The sequence below is a fragment of the Acinonyx jubatus genome, chromosome B4 (assembly GCF_027475565.1).
Source record: "Acinonyx jubatus isolate Ajub_Pintada_27869175 chromosome B4, VMU_Ajub_asm_v1.0, whole genome shotgun sequence".
Classification (NCBI taxonomy): Eukaryota; Metazoa; Chordata; class Mammalia; order Carnivora; family Felidae; genus Acinonyx; species Acinonyx jubatus.
The window spans coordinates 139,031,622-139,045,892 of record NC_069387.1 but is presented as its reverse complement, the minus strand read 5'-3'; the positions used below and the strand labels follow the sequence as shown (position 1 = coordinate 139,045,892).

At 65.6% G+C, this 14,271-nt stretch overlaps 2 protein-coding genes across 6 annotated transcripts; both read right to left on the bottom strand.

Annotated features, from left to right (window-relative positions):
• Nucleotides 1-175: 175 nt before the first annotated feature.
• On the bottom strand, nt 176-3,264 carry LOC106987644 (angiopoietin-related protein 5-like). Its single transcript, XM_027070388.2, has 6 exons — nt 2,814-3,264; nt 2,709-2,736; nt 2,083-2,174; nt 1,174-1,300; nt 841-1,026; nt 176-518 (listed from the first exon to the last, which is right to left on the bottom strand). Exons 1-6 carry the CDS (start codon nt 2,898-2,900, stop codon nt 217-219), a joined length of 822 nt encoding a protein of 273 aa, XP_026926189.1. The 5' UTR covers nt 2,901-3,264; the 3' UTR covers nt 176-216.
• A 141-nt stretch (nt 3,265-3,405) lies between these two features.
• Nucleotides 3,406-13,109, bottom strand: TRABD (TraB domain containing). Of its 5 annotated transcripts, none has more exons than XM_053199574.1 (10): nt 13,022-13,109; nt 7,798-7,866; nt 7,313-7,391; nt 6,716-6,882; nt 6,254-6,394; nt 5,697-5,807; nt 5,465-5,604; nt 5,053-5,225; nt 4,845-4,956; nt 3,406-4,714 (listed from the first exon to the last, which is right to left on the bottom strand). In XM_053199574.1, exons 2-10 carry the CDS (start codon nt 7,828-7,830, stop codon nt 4,537-4,539), a joined length of 1,134 nt encoding a protein of 377 aa, XP_053055549.1. In that variant the 5' UTR covers nt 7,831-7,866; nt 13,022-13,109; the 3' UTR covers nt 3,406-4,536. The 5 variants fall into 5 exon arrangements, with proteins under 5 accessions (XP_053055549.1, XP_053055551.1, XP_053055548.1 ...); XM_053199576.1 differs by lacking the exon at nt 13,022-13,109 and adding an exon at nt 9,407-9,427; XM_053199573.1 differs by lacking the exon at nt 13,022-13,109 and adding an exon at nt 8,612-9,110.
• Between the last annotated feature and the right edge of the window lie 1,162 nt (nt 13,110-14,271).

The following is a 14,271-nucleotide window of genomic DNA, read 5'->3' as shown; positions in this document are numbered from 1 at the left end:
GTGCCCTCCCAGACCTGGTGACCTTGCTTCTGGCCTCAAGGTTGGGCTTTGTGGATTTCCCCAGGTGCACGGACAGGTGTCCTGGGTGGGCAGCGCTGGGTCTGGGCAGCCAGGCTGGGCAGGAGCTGAGCTCGGCGCCTCCCCTATCGCCATCCCGAGAAAGACACAGCAGACGGCAGGGCTTGAACGTTTAATGAGGCTCGGCCACCGAGGGGCCTAGGCCTTGTGGGAAGCAGTGGTGCGCACGCGCAGCACGCTGGCGCGCAGGGTGGGCCGGTGGTTGCCAGTGGCCCAGCGCATGCCCGAGGCGGCCCCTCCGCGCTCCGGCCACGGCCCGTTGAGGTCAGCTTGGCCGCAGTCGCTGTACCACCAGCCGGCGCCCGAGCGATCGCGGCTGCAGCTGGTGAAGGGCTGGGTGCCGTCCGTGCAGGGTGAGCAGTGGTCGCGGTCGCGGTCCAGCGTGCTGAAGCCACAGCCCTCTTGGTCATCCGTGCGGCCCAAGCCCCGGAACGCGTCCCCTGCACAGCGTGGTGGCGTGGGTGGCGGGCCGGCTGCCCCTCTGGCCCGCGCTCCCGTCGTGGAAGCTGCTCTGGCTGCCTCGGTGTCTGAGACCGCAGGGCAGACGCTTGGGGAGCGACAGCCTCGCCCGGAGCATTGAGGCTGACAGATGGGGGCCCCCGGAAAGCCAGGGTCTCCAGGGACCCAACCTTCCCTACCCACCCTGGCCCCGTGGCAAGACTACCCCTCCCCCCAGCCTGGAGAGTCCAGTGGACAAAGCAGGACACTTGTGCGTGTGGGCGGGGGGCAGGCATGAGGCCCCCTTACCTCCCAAGCACTCACCTGCGTTCCCAGAGTACAGGCCAAGGGTCAATCGGTAAAACAGGTCCTCCCCGTCCACGTGGAAGTTGTCATAGTGGGCCTGAAGCGTGTGGTTGTCCGCATCCAGAAGGTCCACCGTGAGCTCTGAGCGCAGGCCCGGCTGGGAAGTCAGGTCAGAGATGTGCTGCAGCCCCAGCCAGTGGTCACCTGCAGGGGTGGGCACCCAGGCTGAGGCTGCCGCGTGACGGCCACCCCTGGCCTCCTCCTATCGTCTCTGCCCTGTGTGCCCGGTGACCCCCAAACACAAGCCTCGGGGTGCACGCCCCTGTGCCCACAGGCACACGGCCCTCCTACCCGTCAGGTCTCCGAAGCCCTGTTTGTACTCCTGCCAGCATCTCTCAAAGTCCAGACGCCTCCGCCTGCCCCGGTCCCGGCTCTGAATCACCGTCCAGCCACCGTCCTCTCGCATGTCGCACAAAGCCTGGGGAAGGACTTCACGTGGCAGGCAGTGCCTGGCTGGACCCACGTAGGCTGCCCCTGTCCTATCTGTGCCCCCCCAAACGCTTTCTGTTTGAAAACCGAAACTTTTCCTGCTTGTCCGTGTCATGTAAACTTTCATCATAACGAATCCACATTCTCAGAAGCAGGGCGAGGATCCACGGTAGCGCCCCAGGCCTCGGGAGGGCCGCCCGCTTTCACGTCAGTTTGCACCTGCTTTGTGGCTTTGTTTTTTCACCTAACGTTGGATCCTGGAATCTCTCCTTGTTCGTACCTTTACAGGTGCAAGCTTGGGTTTCTCCCAACCTTTCCTGACTATAAAACAATGTCTGTGGGGCGCCTGGGTGGCTCAGTTAAGTGTCTGACTCTTGACCTTGGCTCAGGTCATGATCTCACAGTTCGAGAGTTCAAGCCCCGGATCGGGCTCTGTGCTGACAGTGCAGACCCTGCTCCGGATTCTCTCCCTCTCCTGCTCCTCCCCACTCATGCGCATAAATACTCTCAATCTCTCTTTCTCTCTCTCAAGATAAGCACTAAAAAAATAAAATAAAATAAAATAAAATAAAATAAAATAAAATAAAATAAATAAAATAAACCCCCCCGGCAAAGTCCGTGAACATCTCCGTGCCCAGCTGCGTCTGAGGACAGACTCCACCCCGTCCGGCCAGTCCTTCCTGTTACTTGAACAAGTAACTTCTCTTGTTTTTGCCCAAGCACGTCATACGGAGTATCTCCTGGACCCTCACCCCGCTGAGGGCTGCTCACCTGGAAGGGGGCGCTGGCTCCCTCTGGCTGGATGGTGTACACACCGCTGGGGGCTCTGGGCTTCTCCACCCAGATCTGAGAGCAGTCCCTCCCTGTGGGAGACGCGGCCAGGAAGGCTCAGGCCTGGGAGGGGCCCGTGGTCCCCCAGTGACCAGAACCGGAGTCCTCCTCCTGCAGAGGCCCTGGGACAATCTGGCAGATGGGCAGCCAGTCTCCCGAGTTTGGGCCACGCCTGCCTCAGGCCTCTTCTCTGGGAGTGGCTGTTCCTCGGGCTCTGCAAATTGGCCGGGCCGCAACCCTCAGCCAGACCCTCAATTCTTCCCGTGGCCCCCAGACAGAACCTCTCCCCTTCACCTGCTGCCCTGGGAAGGTCCCTCACGGTTCCCCCACCTTCCTCCCCCTGGCCTGGCAGTGGCGGGAGGGCTGCCCTGAGCCCAGCGGGCCCCTCCTCACACAGGAACACAGTGGGGCCTGGGCCTTGTCTGCCCTCCTCCCAGGCCGTCTGGGGCAGGGACCCAGCCCGGTCCTCATGGGGAGTGAGGCCTGCCAGGGCAGGGCCCGTGGGTGACAGGCCAGAGGCTGCCCAGACCTGACGCCCCCCCCCCCCACCCCCACCCCATCCCGACCTTGGGGTTCCAGCAGCACCACCTGGACCTGTGGAGAGAGAGGACATTGGTCGGGGGCGGTCTTGGTAGCCCGGCGAGACCCACCGGCCCGATGACCACTCTTACCGGCTGTCGATGCCGCACCATGGAGCCGGCCTGGGGCACAGAGAGGCAGAGGATAGCAGCAAGGCCCAGTACGGGGTGGGCAGCCATGCTTCCGGAGGGTGCAGCCCTGGTGGGGGAGAGCCCAGCCCGCAGCCCTACCAGCCTCCCTTCACGCCCACGGACGGCCTACACCACCCTGGGTGCTCACTGTGGTCCTTCCGGGCAGATCTGAGCCGCTGGTCCCGGCACCTTTTGTTTGTTCGGGTGCTGGGCTCGCCCCGCCTCCCCCCACCCCCCCACCCCCGCCCCCGTGCCAGGGTTGGGGGAGGTTTGAGTAGGGCGGGAAGCCTGAGGGTGTGGACCAGGGAGGTGAGGGGCAGGGACTACTGCCTGTCCCTGAGCACACTTCCCCTTGGCTGGTGTCCTCGCTGGGCGGGGGTCCGCACTTGGGACAGGCAGGTGCCGGGGGCCCCAGGGCCTAGATCTAGTGCTGAGAGGCAGGTGTTGGCGGCAGGAAGTTCTCCAGACCACCAGGCCCAGGCCGGTCACCCCTGCTGCCACCCGTCACCTCCTCCCTGCCGCTTGCGCTCATTTCTACACACTTCACAGAACAGGAGCTTCCAAAATTAGACTTTATTTCCATTTCTCAGGAATGAGTACATGTATGACAGGAAAACACGGTGCGGCCCCGTTCACGGCCGTGGGTTTCACCTGGTTTTGTCAGACATCGAGTCAACACAAACACAATCAAGCGTGGCCCCGGGGCCCGGGTGGGCTGCACAGAGGCCGTGTCACAGACACATGACCCGCGGAGCGTGGCCGCAGGGAGGTGCCCGGGGTGGGAGCCCCGCGTGGGCTCGGCCCAACCTCGGGTCTCCGTCTGTCCCGCCCCACAGCGGACACGCGCCCGCCGTCCACTGAGGTTGGGGCCGAGGAAGGCTCCCGTCCGAGGGCTGCAGCCCCAGAAGCCCCCAGCCAGAGGCGGGCCTGGCACCCCCGTGCGGAGGCTGACCTCTCTCCCACGGGCTCACCCTCTCGGGATCGAGGTCCCCCCCCACACACGTTCTCTTTGTCCCAACCAGGTTTAAGGCTAGTATTTTCTGACATTTGCTTCAGTTTTTCTCTTAAGTTAAAATTACCTGAGTAAAAAAACTTCAGACATTTTTAAAAAACAAAACCACACACCGTCTGCAAGCAGAGCTGGTGTGCGCCCGCCACGACCGAGCGTGGCCAAGCTGCCCAGGCGGGAGGGACGCTCCCAGGAGCCACGACACAGCTGCGTGGGGTGACCTGGCCCTTCCCAAACATGCCGGCCAGGAACCCGGTGGCCCAGAACGCACTGGGACTCGCTCCCGGGCCAGGGCTCCTGCTGCCAGCGCGTGAGAAGGCACAGTGAGGTAGGGGATGGCTGGCCATGCCCACCACGCCCCTTCACCTGGGGGCCGGGGATGGGGGTGGGGCAGTGTGCACCTTTGGCCCCTCCCCCACCAGCGCGTCCTGATGCCCATGAACCCCAAGAGCGGTCCCTGCAGGGCCGGGGATGAGGGTGGGGAGGGGGCTGCTGGGAAGCCTGAGCTCAGAGCAGTTAAATATTTCTTTATTTGGGCGGGTTGGGGGAGGAGAGGCGTGGCCGGGCCTGGACCCCCACAGGGGGTGGCACCCAGCCGCTCCTCGTTGGGGGGGGGGGGGGCCAGCCCCAGCGCCCCTCAGCGGTGACACGGGAGCAGCCACGTGTTGGTCCTTCCTATTTGCGCGGCCGGGCCGCGGACGCCCTCTGCAGACAGTGCTGAGCGACAGGCAGTGACAGGACCAGGCTGGTGGCGCGGCGCCCCATCCAGTAAAGGCCGTAGCCCAGCAGGCCCAAGAAGGCGGCCTTCACGGCCAGCCGGGACACTCTGCCGGAGATGGACGGCGGGGGGACGCTGGGGAAGGGAGGGCGGGCTGGGCCTGGCTGGGGGGCGCACGCTGCCCCCCAGCCCCCAGCCCAGCCTGGCCGCGGCCCCGCCGGGCTCTGTGCTCAGGGACTGCAGGGCGCACGTGGGCGGCACTCACGTCATGATCTCCTGGATGTTGAGGTCGGTGGTCCAGTTCTTCTCGATGCCCGGCACGTGGCCCATGCCCACGACACCCACCACCACCGAGGGGACACACTTCCTGGGCTCGGCTGTGGGGAGAGGGAAGCATCAGCCCCCGCCCGGCGGGCACGGCGCCCGGGGAGCCCCCGCCCGGGGCCGGCCGTCGCCGTCGCCGTCGCCGTCACCGTCAGAGGAGCGGGGCAGCTCCAGGCGCCGGGCGGCCTGCCGCAGCATGTAGGTCAGGTAAACGTCGCGCTCAGAGACGATGGTGCGGTGCAGGTCGGGGAACGCGCCGACCATCTCGGCCATCATCTGCTCCAGCAGGTCCTTCTGCTTGCAGCGCTCCACGTCGTCCTTGCTGGGGGCAGAGGGCACGCTGCCAGCCTCGCGGGCACGGGGCGGCCGGCGGGAGGCCGGTGCTGTTGACCCAGGGCAGGGACCTCGGTACCCTCTTTGTTCGGGATCACGGCGGAAGGAAGGAGCGGGAAGGCCCTGTTTGAGGAGGCTCAGCCCGGAACAAGGGGGAATGTGCCACGCGGCGGGGGCTGGGCCCCGCTTCCTGGGTGGGGCTGCCTGCCGGAGGCCGAGGGGCCCTACCTGATGGGGTCTGACAGGAAGCACAGGCCCCAGGCCAGCTTGACTTTCTGCCAGAAGGACAGTGCGGCGATGGCCCTCTTGAAGGTGACGGGGATGGGCCGGTCGCCCAGGTGGAACTTGCAGAAAGGCACCTTGCTGGCCTGGGGCAGGGGCTGGGTGTTGGTTGGGGAAGCCTGAGCCCCGGGGCGGCTCCCGTGCCCTGAGCCCCCTTCCCGGCCGGACCCCGGCCCACCTCCTTGAAGGCCTCCCTGAACTCGCCGCCAGGGGCCATGCCCAGCTGCTCGGTGATGTGGGCCGACACCTTCAGCAGCAGCATCTGCATGAGTCCAGACATGACCCCGTTCTGCAGGGGAGGGGACCGAGGGTCAACGGCCGCGTGGGCACAGAGCACAGACCTAGCCTACGTCGTGGGGCTGAGCAAGGGCCTTGGGCAGGCGGCCACAGCCACGGCGGATGCTGAGACCCCACTTCCCTCCAGCCGCCCCCGCCCAGGCCTCAACGCCCCCGCCCGTGTCCCTGAAGGGCACACGTCAGCGTGAGGGAGCGGCACTTGGAGCCGGCAGGCAGGCTGGAGCGCACTCCGCGGCCAACCCCCCCCCCCCCCCACCCCGTGCCCCAGGACCTGCTCGGCGAACCCCGGGGTCCCCGTCCGGCCCTCGCCTCAGGGCCGAAGCACCACCCGCCTGTCCTCCCTCGTCCGAAACCCAGTAAAGGGGAGCCCCTCTCCTGCCACCGGCCAGGGTGGGCGGGGCACCGCCCTGCTGACCGGAAGGCCTCCCGGCGCCGCACCTGCCTCACGGCCTGCTGCAGCTTCTCCAGGCTGATCTCCTTGGCCTCCTGGAGCAGCGTGCTCTCGTCCATCTTGAGCATGGACACGCGGTACTGGCACAGCTCCACCACCACCACATCAGGCTGCACCTCCCGGATGGTCTGCAACGGACATGCCGGCTGAGCCCCGGGGCCCTGCTCCCGGCCCGGCCCCGGCCCTGCAGGCGGAGGCCGCCCTGGAACCGACCGGGAGGCCCGGCCCCAGGGGCCGCCTCGGCTGCGGTGGCCACAACTCGTTTCTGGAAGCAACCGAGAAGCTACAAAAAGTTCGCCGATCGCTAAACAGAAAAGTGCCCAGGCTGTGAGGCTTCCCCGGCATCAGAAACCTCCCTTCTGAGGGGCGCTGGCGTCGCGGAGGAGGAAGTGGGGGCTCACGGGAAGGGGCCGCTCGGCCCAAGGCCAGCCCAGTGTGGCGGGCCTCACCTTCACGACGTCCCTCTTGCTGTCATCGCTGAAGTGGGCTGTGCCCACCACGTACACCCTGCTCCCGTCCTCGGCCACCAGCTCGGTCACGGTGCGCGGCAGGCTGGGCCGTTCCCGCCGCCTCCTCAGCTTCATCTCCAGGAGCAGGGACAGAGCGTCGGCGTCGGCTGCAAGGACAGCAGGCCAGCTGGGGTGCCGTGCGCACCGGGGGCCCACCTTCCTGAGCAGCTCTCTCCACGGGGCTCCCCCGGCCTCGATGGGCCGCCACCCACACTCAGCACTGCTCACTACAGCACACAAGACCGGCACGGTGCCGTCGGAGCAGACCTTCCCCGTGAAAAGGGGCCTGGGCCTTGGCGAGGTCTGCAGTCTCCACGATGAGAATCACCCAGGCATCGAGGGAGCCAGGACGGGGATGGCCGTGACCATGCAGGGCCGAGGTCCCCAGGGCAGCTCTGAAGCACTTAGCCTCCCACCCAACAACCTGGGGCTGGCTGGGGCCCCTGTTCACCACAAACTCAGCCCAAGCCCCGCCTGGCCAGGAGCTGCCCATCCCCACCGGCCCCCCAGCACTGAATGGTGTCAGGGAGCACGCACACAGGTTCTGGGGTTCTCCGGAAAGCACCCTGGGCACCACCTCGGAAGACCCCACTGGGACAACGGGCTCCGTGTCAGCCTGCAGAGGGAACAGGAGTGTCTGAGTCAGGGCACCACCCTCCCTGGGGGCTGCGGGACACTTGGCACCCACCTGTCCCCAACGGGCCCATCAAGAACTCAGGGGCTGCTGCTCCATGAACTCCGTGTGCTCCCCGGGATGAAATCTCTGTGATCATTTCCTTGGATACGGCCCACCCCCAGGGCTCCCTGCCCCCGGGTCCCCCTGGCTGACCCAGAACCCACCCCCCACCCTCCAAAAGCCACGTAATGCTCTTCTATGCATAGAAGCAGCCACGGTGACCCCAGGCGACCACACTGAGGGGGAACCCACACTTTGCTGAGCAGCTGGCCAGACCCCGAGCCCGAGGTCGTTCAGGAAGCAGCCACCCCCTACCCCCCGCCCAGCATCCAGCCCAGGCTCTGACCTCCTGAGGTGACCGCTCCTCCTCCCCGTCCATGGCTGGGAGGCAGCTCCTGGCACTGATGAGGGATACCTGAGGAAATACAGGAAGCACGTTTTCACCTGCACACGGGGCTCAGAGCACCACGGGGCTCAGTCTGATCTGAAAGATCCGTGGGTGGCATCACCGCCTCTGCCCTTCCAGATTGACACCTGTCAGTCACCAGCTACGGACGGCCGGGGTCCAGGGTCCCTGTGGCCGGCACAGCAGGTGTGAGAGTCTGGCTGTGAGCGGCATACAAACCCTGCACCACGGGGCTAAGAACAGAGCTGGAGAGGCCTGGCTTTGCCCCCGCCAGTGAACTGGGGGTCCTCTGCCGAGCAGACCTGTCACCCCCATCTCCCGTTTACCCCACAGAGAGCAAGGCATTGGAGCTCAGGGACCAGCCCTGAGGGGCAGTCAGGCAGACCGGGACGTTCCCTTTCCAGCTCTGGAACAAAACACACTGCGCCAAACTCCCGCAGGTGAGAAAACCCAGCAGAAGACGTGAGTCTGAGTATCAAGTAGGTGCTGAACGCCTTCAGCGGAGTCATCCAGGCGTCTCTGGAACTCAGACTCAGCGCGACGGCCGCTGCCCCGTCGGGAGCCACAGTGTGAGTGTCAGCATCGCGGAAGCGGGAAGGAGCAAGGCTCTCCGGCCGCCCCCTCAGAAGGAGCCAGGAGCTTGGGGGGGGGACAGTCATGTGGGCACAGCAGCCGCACTTTGTCACCAGGACAAAGGACAGCGGACCATCTGGACCTCCGGGGCCAAGGGGAGTGAGGGGCCCGAGGCCTGTACCGGGACGTGTGGTTCTGGTTGCCAGGCGCGAGACAGCAGCATTGCCAACGCGGGCTTCACCCGTGCTTCCCCGAGACGCCGCGGAAACTCAAGCCAGGGTCTGCTGCTGCCTCCGGGGCCACCTCTGAGCGCAGCTCGAAACGACCAGGCCCCCCGAGGAGTCTGACCAGGAACCTCGTGCAGACTGTGGGATTAGGGAACCACCCCGACCTGTCTGAAGTTGGGCCGAGGTACCGTGGCTGGGTTCTCAAGCCCACCCAGCCCATGAGTGTCACATGTGCCTCTGGGCAGTGCTGGGGGAACGGGGTGCGGCTGCCCCAGGGCGCCACGGACCCTCGCCTCACCCGTTTTCCTGTGGCTGTACACTTCTCTCAAATTTTCACAAGAAGGAAGGGCAAATGATAAGGCCAGTGTGACGCCGGGCCAGGTTCCTGTCCCTCAGGCCTGTGGTCACGCAGCAGCAGGGAGCAGACAGGTTCACCCAGGCCATGACCACCGGTGGCTCGCCACGCACCCCCGCCCCCCCCCCCCACCCCGTGCAGGCAGCCTTCCCTGTGCAGGCAGCCTGCCTGGGGCAGGGCAGGGCTCCCTCCCAGTTTAACCAACACTCTCACATGCCCCGGGGCTGACCAAGGGTGGGAGGGGGCGGCCCCTCTAGAGGATGGCCCAGTTTCTGGAAGAGGAACTGGCTTAGGGCTAGAGGACACAGTTGGGCCCCGGCCAGTTGGGCCAGCAGAAAGGGGTGGCTGCGGAGGGGAGGAGGGCCTGGCCTCCTAAGCACCCCTCCCCCAGTACCTCCTGTCCAGGATCCCCAAAGCCCCTTCTTCCTGCTTCACAGAAGGAAAGCGCTCCACCATGCAAGGTGCCAACTGAAATGCAAACAGGAAGCGGAGCCTGGAGCTGGAGGGGTGGGGCTGAGCGGTCACTGGAGCTCCTGCCACCCCGCCCCCCCAACCCCCAGGCCCCAGAGCCGGCCCAGTAGGGCAGCCGGACGGACGATGGCCCTTTGTCAGGCTCTGCAAAAAAGCAAACAGTTCTCCCAAGCAGCACACGGCTGCCAAGGTACTAGAAAAACTTTTTAAGAAAACATCCTGTGCCCTGGCAGGAAGGCTCCTGTAAGAACACGCAAGCGGGAGGTCACCACGGAGGTCACTGTGGTGCCTCAGCCCTCCCTCCCACGGTGTGGTGGCTACAGGTCTAGGGTGCAGGTCCAGGGCGCATCCTCCCTCCCTCCCCCTCCCTCTGGCCAGACGACCCTCTGTGCCCACAGGGGACACTCTGTGCGGGCCAGGGGCACCTTTCTGGGGAGGCCCTTCCAGGTCCTGCATCCTACAGGCCGGGGGTGGCAGACAAGCCTTGAGTCGGCAATGGCTCGGCCCCCCACTGTGGCGCAGCACCCGGGTCCCCTCCTGCAGCTGCTCCCCAGAGGTGGGCGCCTGGCCTAGTCAGGCAGGAAAGCCACCGAGGCTCCTTCAACACCAAGAGTCTGAGATTCTGAGAAGCCTCTTTGTCTGAGGCTGTTGCCTCCACACACCTTCCGATACCCTGGTTTCCCTCCGCTGCGGGGGCGGGGTCCCCTGGCAATACCCTTGTAGGATGTCATTTCAATGGCTTAACCGCCCCCCACCCCCATATGCAGTTTCAAATATTTACAGCTGAGGCCTGAGCCTCTCCCAGCTGCCAGGAGGGCAGCAAAGTGCCTCCCGCCTCCCGCAGACCTCTGGGCTCAGCCTCCACTCCCTGCACCCGCAGATAGCTGCTGTGGGGCGTCCACGTGCCTCCTGGTTTCCCGCCACACCCTGTCCGGATCTACAGGTCCTAACAGCTCCCTCCACCACCGCATGCTGCGGGGACCAGGAGACCCCTGGCTGACACCCTCCAGGGGAGATACCCATGCCCCCTCCTGAATCCACGCTCCAGCACGTGGCCCTGCTACCTGGCCGGGCCACAGTCACCGATGCTGGGAGCCTGTGACCCTGGCACGAAGCAGGAAGAGCCTCCTCATCCCCCTCTAACCGGCTGTCGCTGCCAAGCAGGACTGTCCATGGAGACGACCTGTGGCCAGATGCCAGCGACCAGGCTGCAGGGGATGGCACGCTGGGCCAGACCTCAGACCAGCAAGGCCAGTGACGTGGTGCGGCGAGGCCCTGGGCAGGACCCTTCAGCCCGCGAGGACTCAGCCCCTGCCTCTAGGACCGAGGTGCTCAGAGCAGTCACCCGGCCGTCCCATCTGTCTGCACACACTAGGCCCTCTCCTGGCTGCGAGACAGGTACCACACTCAGTCTTCACTTCAGCCCGTGACCTCCAGACCTCTGTGCACTTACTCCTGTCGGGGCAGGAAAAGAGCCAGCAATCTGGTTCAGAAGACACTGAAACGTGAGTTTTCCCCAACTGTCTCCTTCTCTGGAAAGGGCCACACCACTATCTGGCTCTAGAAATTATAGTCCTGCACACACAGGACAGCAGCACAATCACCCGCACGCTTCCAGGAAGTCAGACTCCAAAGCAGCGGGAATCCCCAACAGCTTTGGGACCCATCTTGTCCAGGACTCCAGCGAAGGGCCTGCTCAAAGGACAGGAAAGCCCCGCCTCCGTCAGGATCCCACCCGCGCTGTGAGCCCTGAGACACAAATCAGAGTAGCGGGTTAAGCGGTTCTGCATTGGACGAAGTGTTGGAAATTGTCCTGCCGGGTGTGCATTTCAGGATGGAAGCTGAGAACGTCGGACAGGTCAGTGTGAGTGACACAGGTTCCTGCCTGCCCGGCCCAGGCAGCCGACCTTCTCCTGGGTCCCACCTCTACGCACTGAATTGTGTCCCCCGGAGTTCAGTATTGAAGCCCTAATCCTCACGATGACAGCGTTTGCAGGTGGGACTTCTGGGAGGTGACTAAGGTTACACGAAGTCATGAGGGTGGGGCCCCATGATGGTACTAGGGCTCTTATGAGAAGAGACACCAGGCCGCTGGCCATGTGAGCACACAGGGAGAGGAAAGCCGTCTGCAAGCTAGGACGACAAAGCCCTCAGCAGCAACCAGGTTGGCCGGCACCTTGATCTTAGACTCCCAGCCTCCAGAGCTGTGAGAAAACAGTATGCTATTTAAGCCTCGTCTCTGCGGTTCTGTTACGGCTGCAGAGCAGACTGAGACACCATCACCGCCCCCTCCACGCTCTAAAAACGGAGAAGCCACAAACTGCCCCCCGGATCCCAGCCCGCTTCTCAGTGTGGCCAGGGCTGACTGGCACCAAACGGAGTTCCCAGAAAAGCCCGCATCTCCGAACCAACCCACTGGGCTTGCTCAGGAAGCCAAAAGTCCCAGACCGGACAGACCAGCGGGCTGCAGACACAAATGACCAAGTGGGAGACAGCGGGACGTGGCCAAAGCCCTGAACTTCCCAACGCCCCCACTTCTTAAGCCTGGGCCCCCCTGGCAATGGACACCCCCGGGTCTGGCAGCACCTGCTTTATGGAAGTGTGGCAAAGTCTGGGATTGGGGTAGAGGCCACAGGCCAACTTGCATTTTGGCTGGAGGCCTGAATGGCTCCTTGTCCACCACCCCTGGCTGGCCCTGCTGGAGCCTGCACCCCGCCCAACCTTGGGCCCCCGCCCTGATCACCACTGCAGGGCGCTGTGTAGGGAGCACCACCAGCCTGCAAGACTGCCCAGTGGTCCTAGGGTCAAGGCTCCCTTCCAGTCACACTGCAAGGGGGCGAGCAGGAGAGCAAAGGGGACAAGAGACCTAGGGAGAGGGGAGCCTGCCCAAGAAAACAGTGAGCCTGGCGGCCTGCCCATCTTCCTCTCCAGGGAACCCCAAAGCCAGTAAGTAGGCTTCCACCTGGAAACCACCCATTCTCCTAACGAGGCTGTCCTGGTCTCCAAAGGTGGCAAGGACTTCCGAGCAGACTTCCTGGCTGTTTTTGAGATGCCGAAGCCAAGGCAGCCTTGCCTGTGCTGGGACAGTTTTACGGAGACTCTCCTACGCGGTACTTCGTGGCACATAAGTTACAGCTCAGTAAAGCCGCTTCACGGAAACAGAGCGCAGACTGCTGCAGGCCTGCGGAGTTCGGCCGCGCCGTCCACCCCGCCATATGGCAGCCCCGCTCGCTCAGCCTGACGGGCAGAGGCCACCGGCACTCGGGAAGAGCCCAGGGTCTCCACCCGCAGAGGTGCGGCCCCCGCTTCTCGCCCGCGGCCCCCGCGCCGGGGGCCCCACCCGAGCCCGCAAGCCTGCTCCGCCCGCCCCCTGTCCCCGCGAGCCCCGGCCGCCGGCCCGGCCCCGCGCGCACTCCTCACGGGCCAGGGCTGACCCTTCCGACCCCAGGCCCCACGCTGGGGGCTGACTGGGCCGGGCCCAGAGCGAGGCGGCCCCCGCCCCCGGCCCGTCAGCCGGGACCCTCGCCGCGCAGCGTACCGAGGCGGGGCGGCGCTCCTCAGCCGGCCTCCATGCGGCTCGTCGCCCCACCGGACGGGGCGGACCGGGGCCGGGACCGGGGGCGGGGCGGCCGGACGGCCCGGGGACGGGGGCGGGCGGCGCTCGGCATGCCGGGAAGCGCAGTTCCACGCGCCGCCCGTCCGCTCCGTCGGCGCGCCCGGTTCGCGCCGGTGGACTACACTTCCCAGGGGTCCGCGCGCAGCCACCCGCGGACTACACTTCCCAGGGGGCTGCGCGCGAGCGCCGGCGGACTACACTTCCCAGGGGGCCGCGCGCGAGAAGTCCCGCCCCACCCTGCCCCGCCCCCGGCGCCTCCGGTTCCAGGAGGAAGGAGGTGACTGTGGAGACATGAGTTCGAGTCCCCGGGCTTGTGTCCGAGCACTCTTAAATTCTCTGACTGCAGCTCCCAGTCTGGAAAAGGGATGATGTTTCCACGGGTAATGTCCACGGAAAGGCTTGCAGCCCCTGGTGAGATGCGAGGAGCAGAAAACTCTGGTTGTGGAGCACGCCCGCGTGACTCATCCTGGGTTGGGGGGTGCCGAGACTCCCGCCCGCAGGCGACCGGGCCATCCCTCGACTTAGTGGGTTGGGTCCCCTGGGAGGGTGGGACCGACCAGGCTGAGACCTGGACCCCAAACCCCGGAGGTCTGTACGGGGAGGGGGAGGGTCTCAGGACAGGCGGACCCTGGTGCGTCTGGAGCTCCCGTCCCACTGCCAGCGGAGGGGCTCCAACCGCCAAGTCTCCGGCCCCTCGTCGTCCCCATATGACCAAGTGGGCTGTGGGGCGTGGGAGGGGGACTCTCAATGCCCACGACCACCCGCAGTGGGGCGTCCTGAGCCGGCCCTCCCTCTTCTCCGCATGCGGAGCGCTCCCGACCCCTGACCCCCATTGCTGGGCGCTGGAGCTGCGGCGAGCGGGGGGCTGTGGGGGCCCCGGGGGCTGCTGCCCTCGCCGGGGCCCTCCGCCTCCGTCCCTGCAGCAGGGCTCTGGGGCTGGGTACCCTGCAGGCGGTGGATGTGGAGATGGCTTGCCTGTTCCCCCATCCTGGATACGTGGACCCCCATCCTGTCCCCCCATCCTGTCCCCTCCCCTCTTCCCCCCCCCCCCCCCCCCCCCCAGCCAGCTCCACTGAGCTTGTGCCCACATCCTAGACATCCTAGACCTGACTCGGGGGCCCTCACATTCTGGCCCTGCCCTGGGGCCAGGACTCCAGTCTCCACAGAAAGCT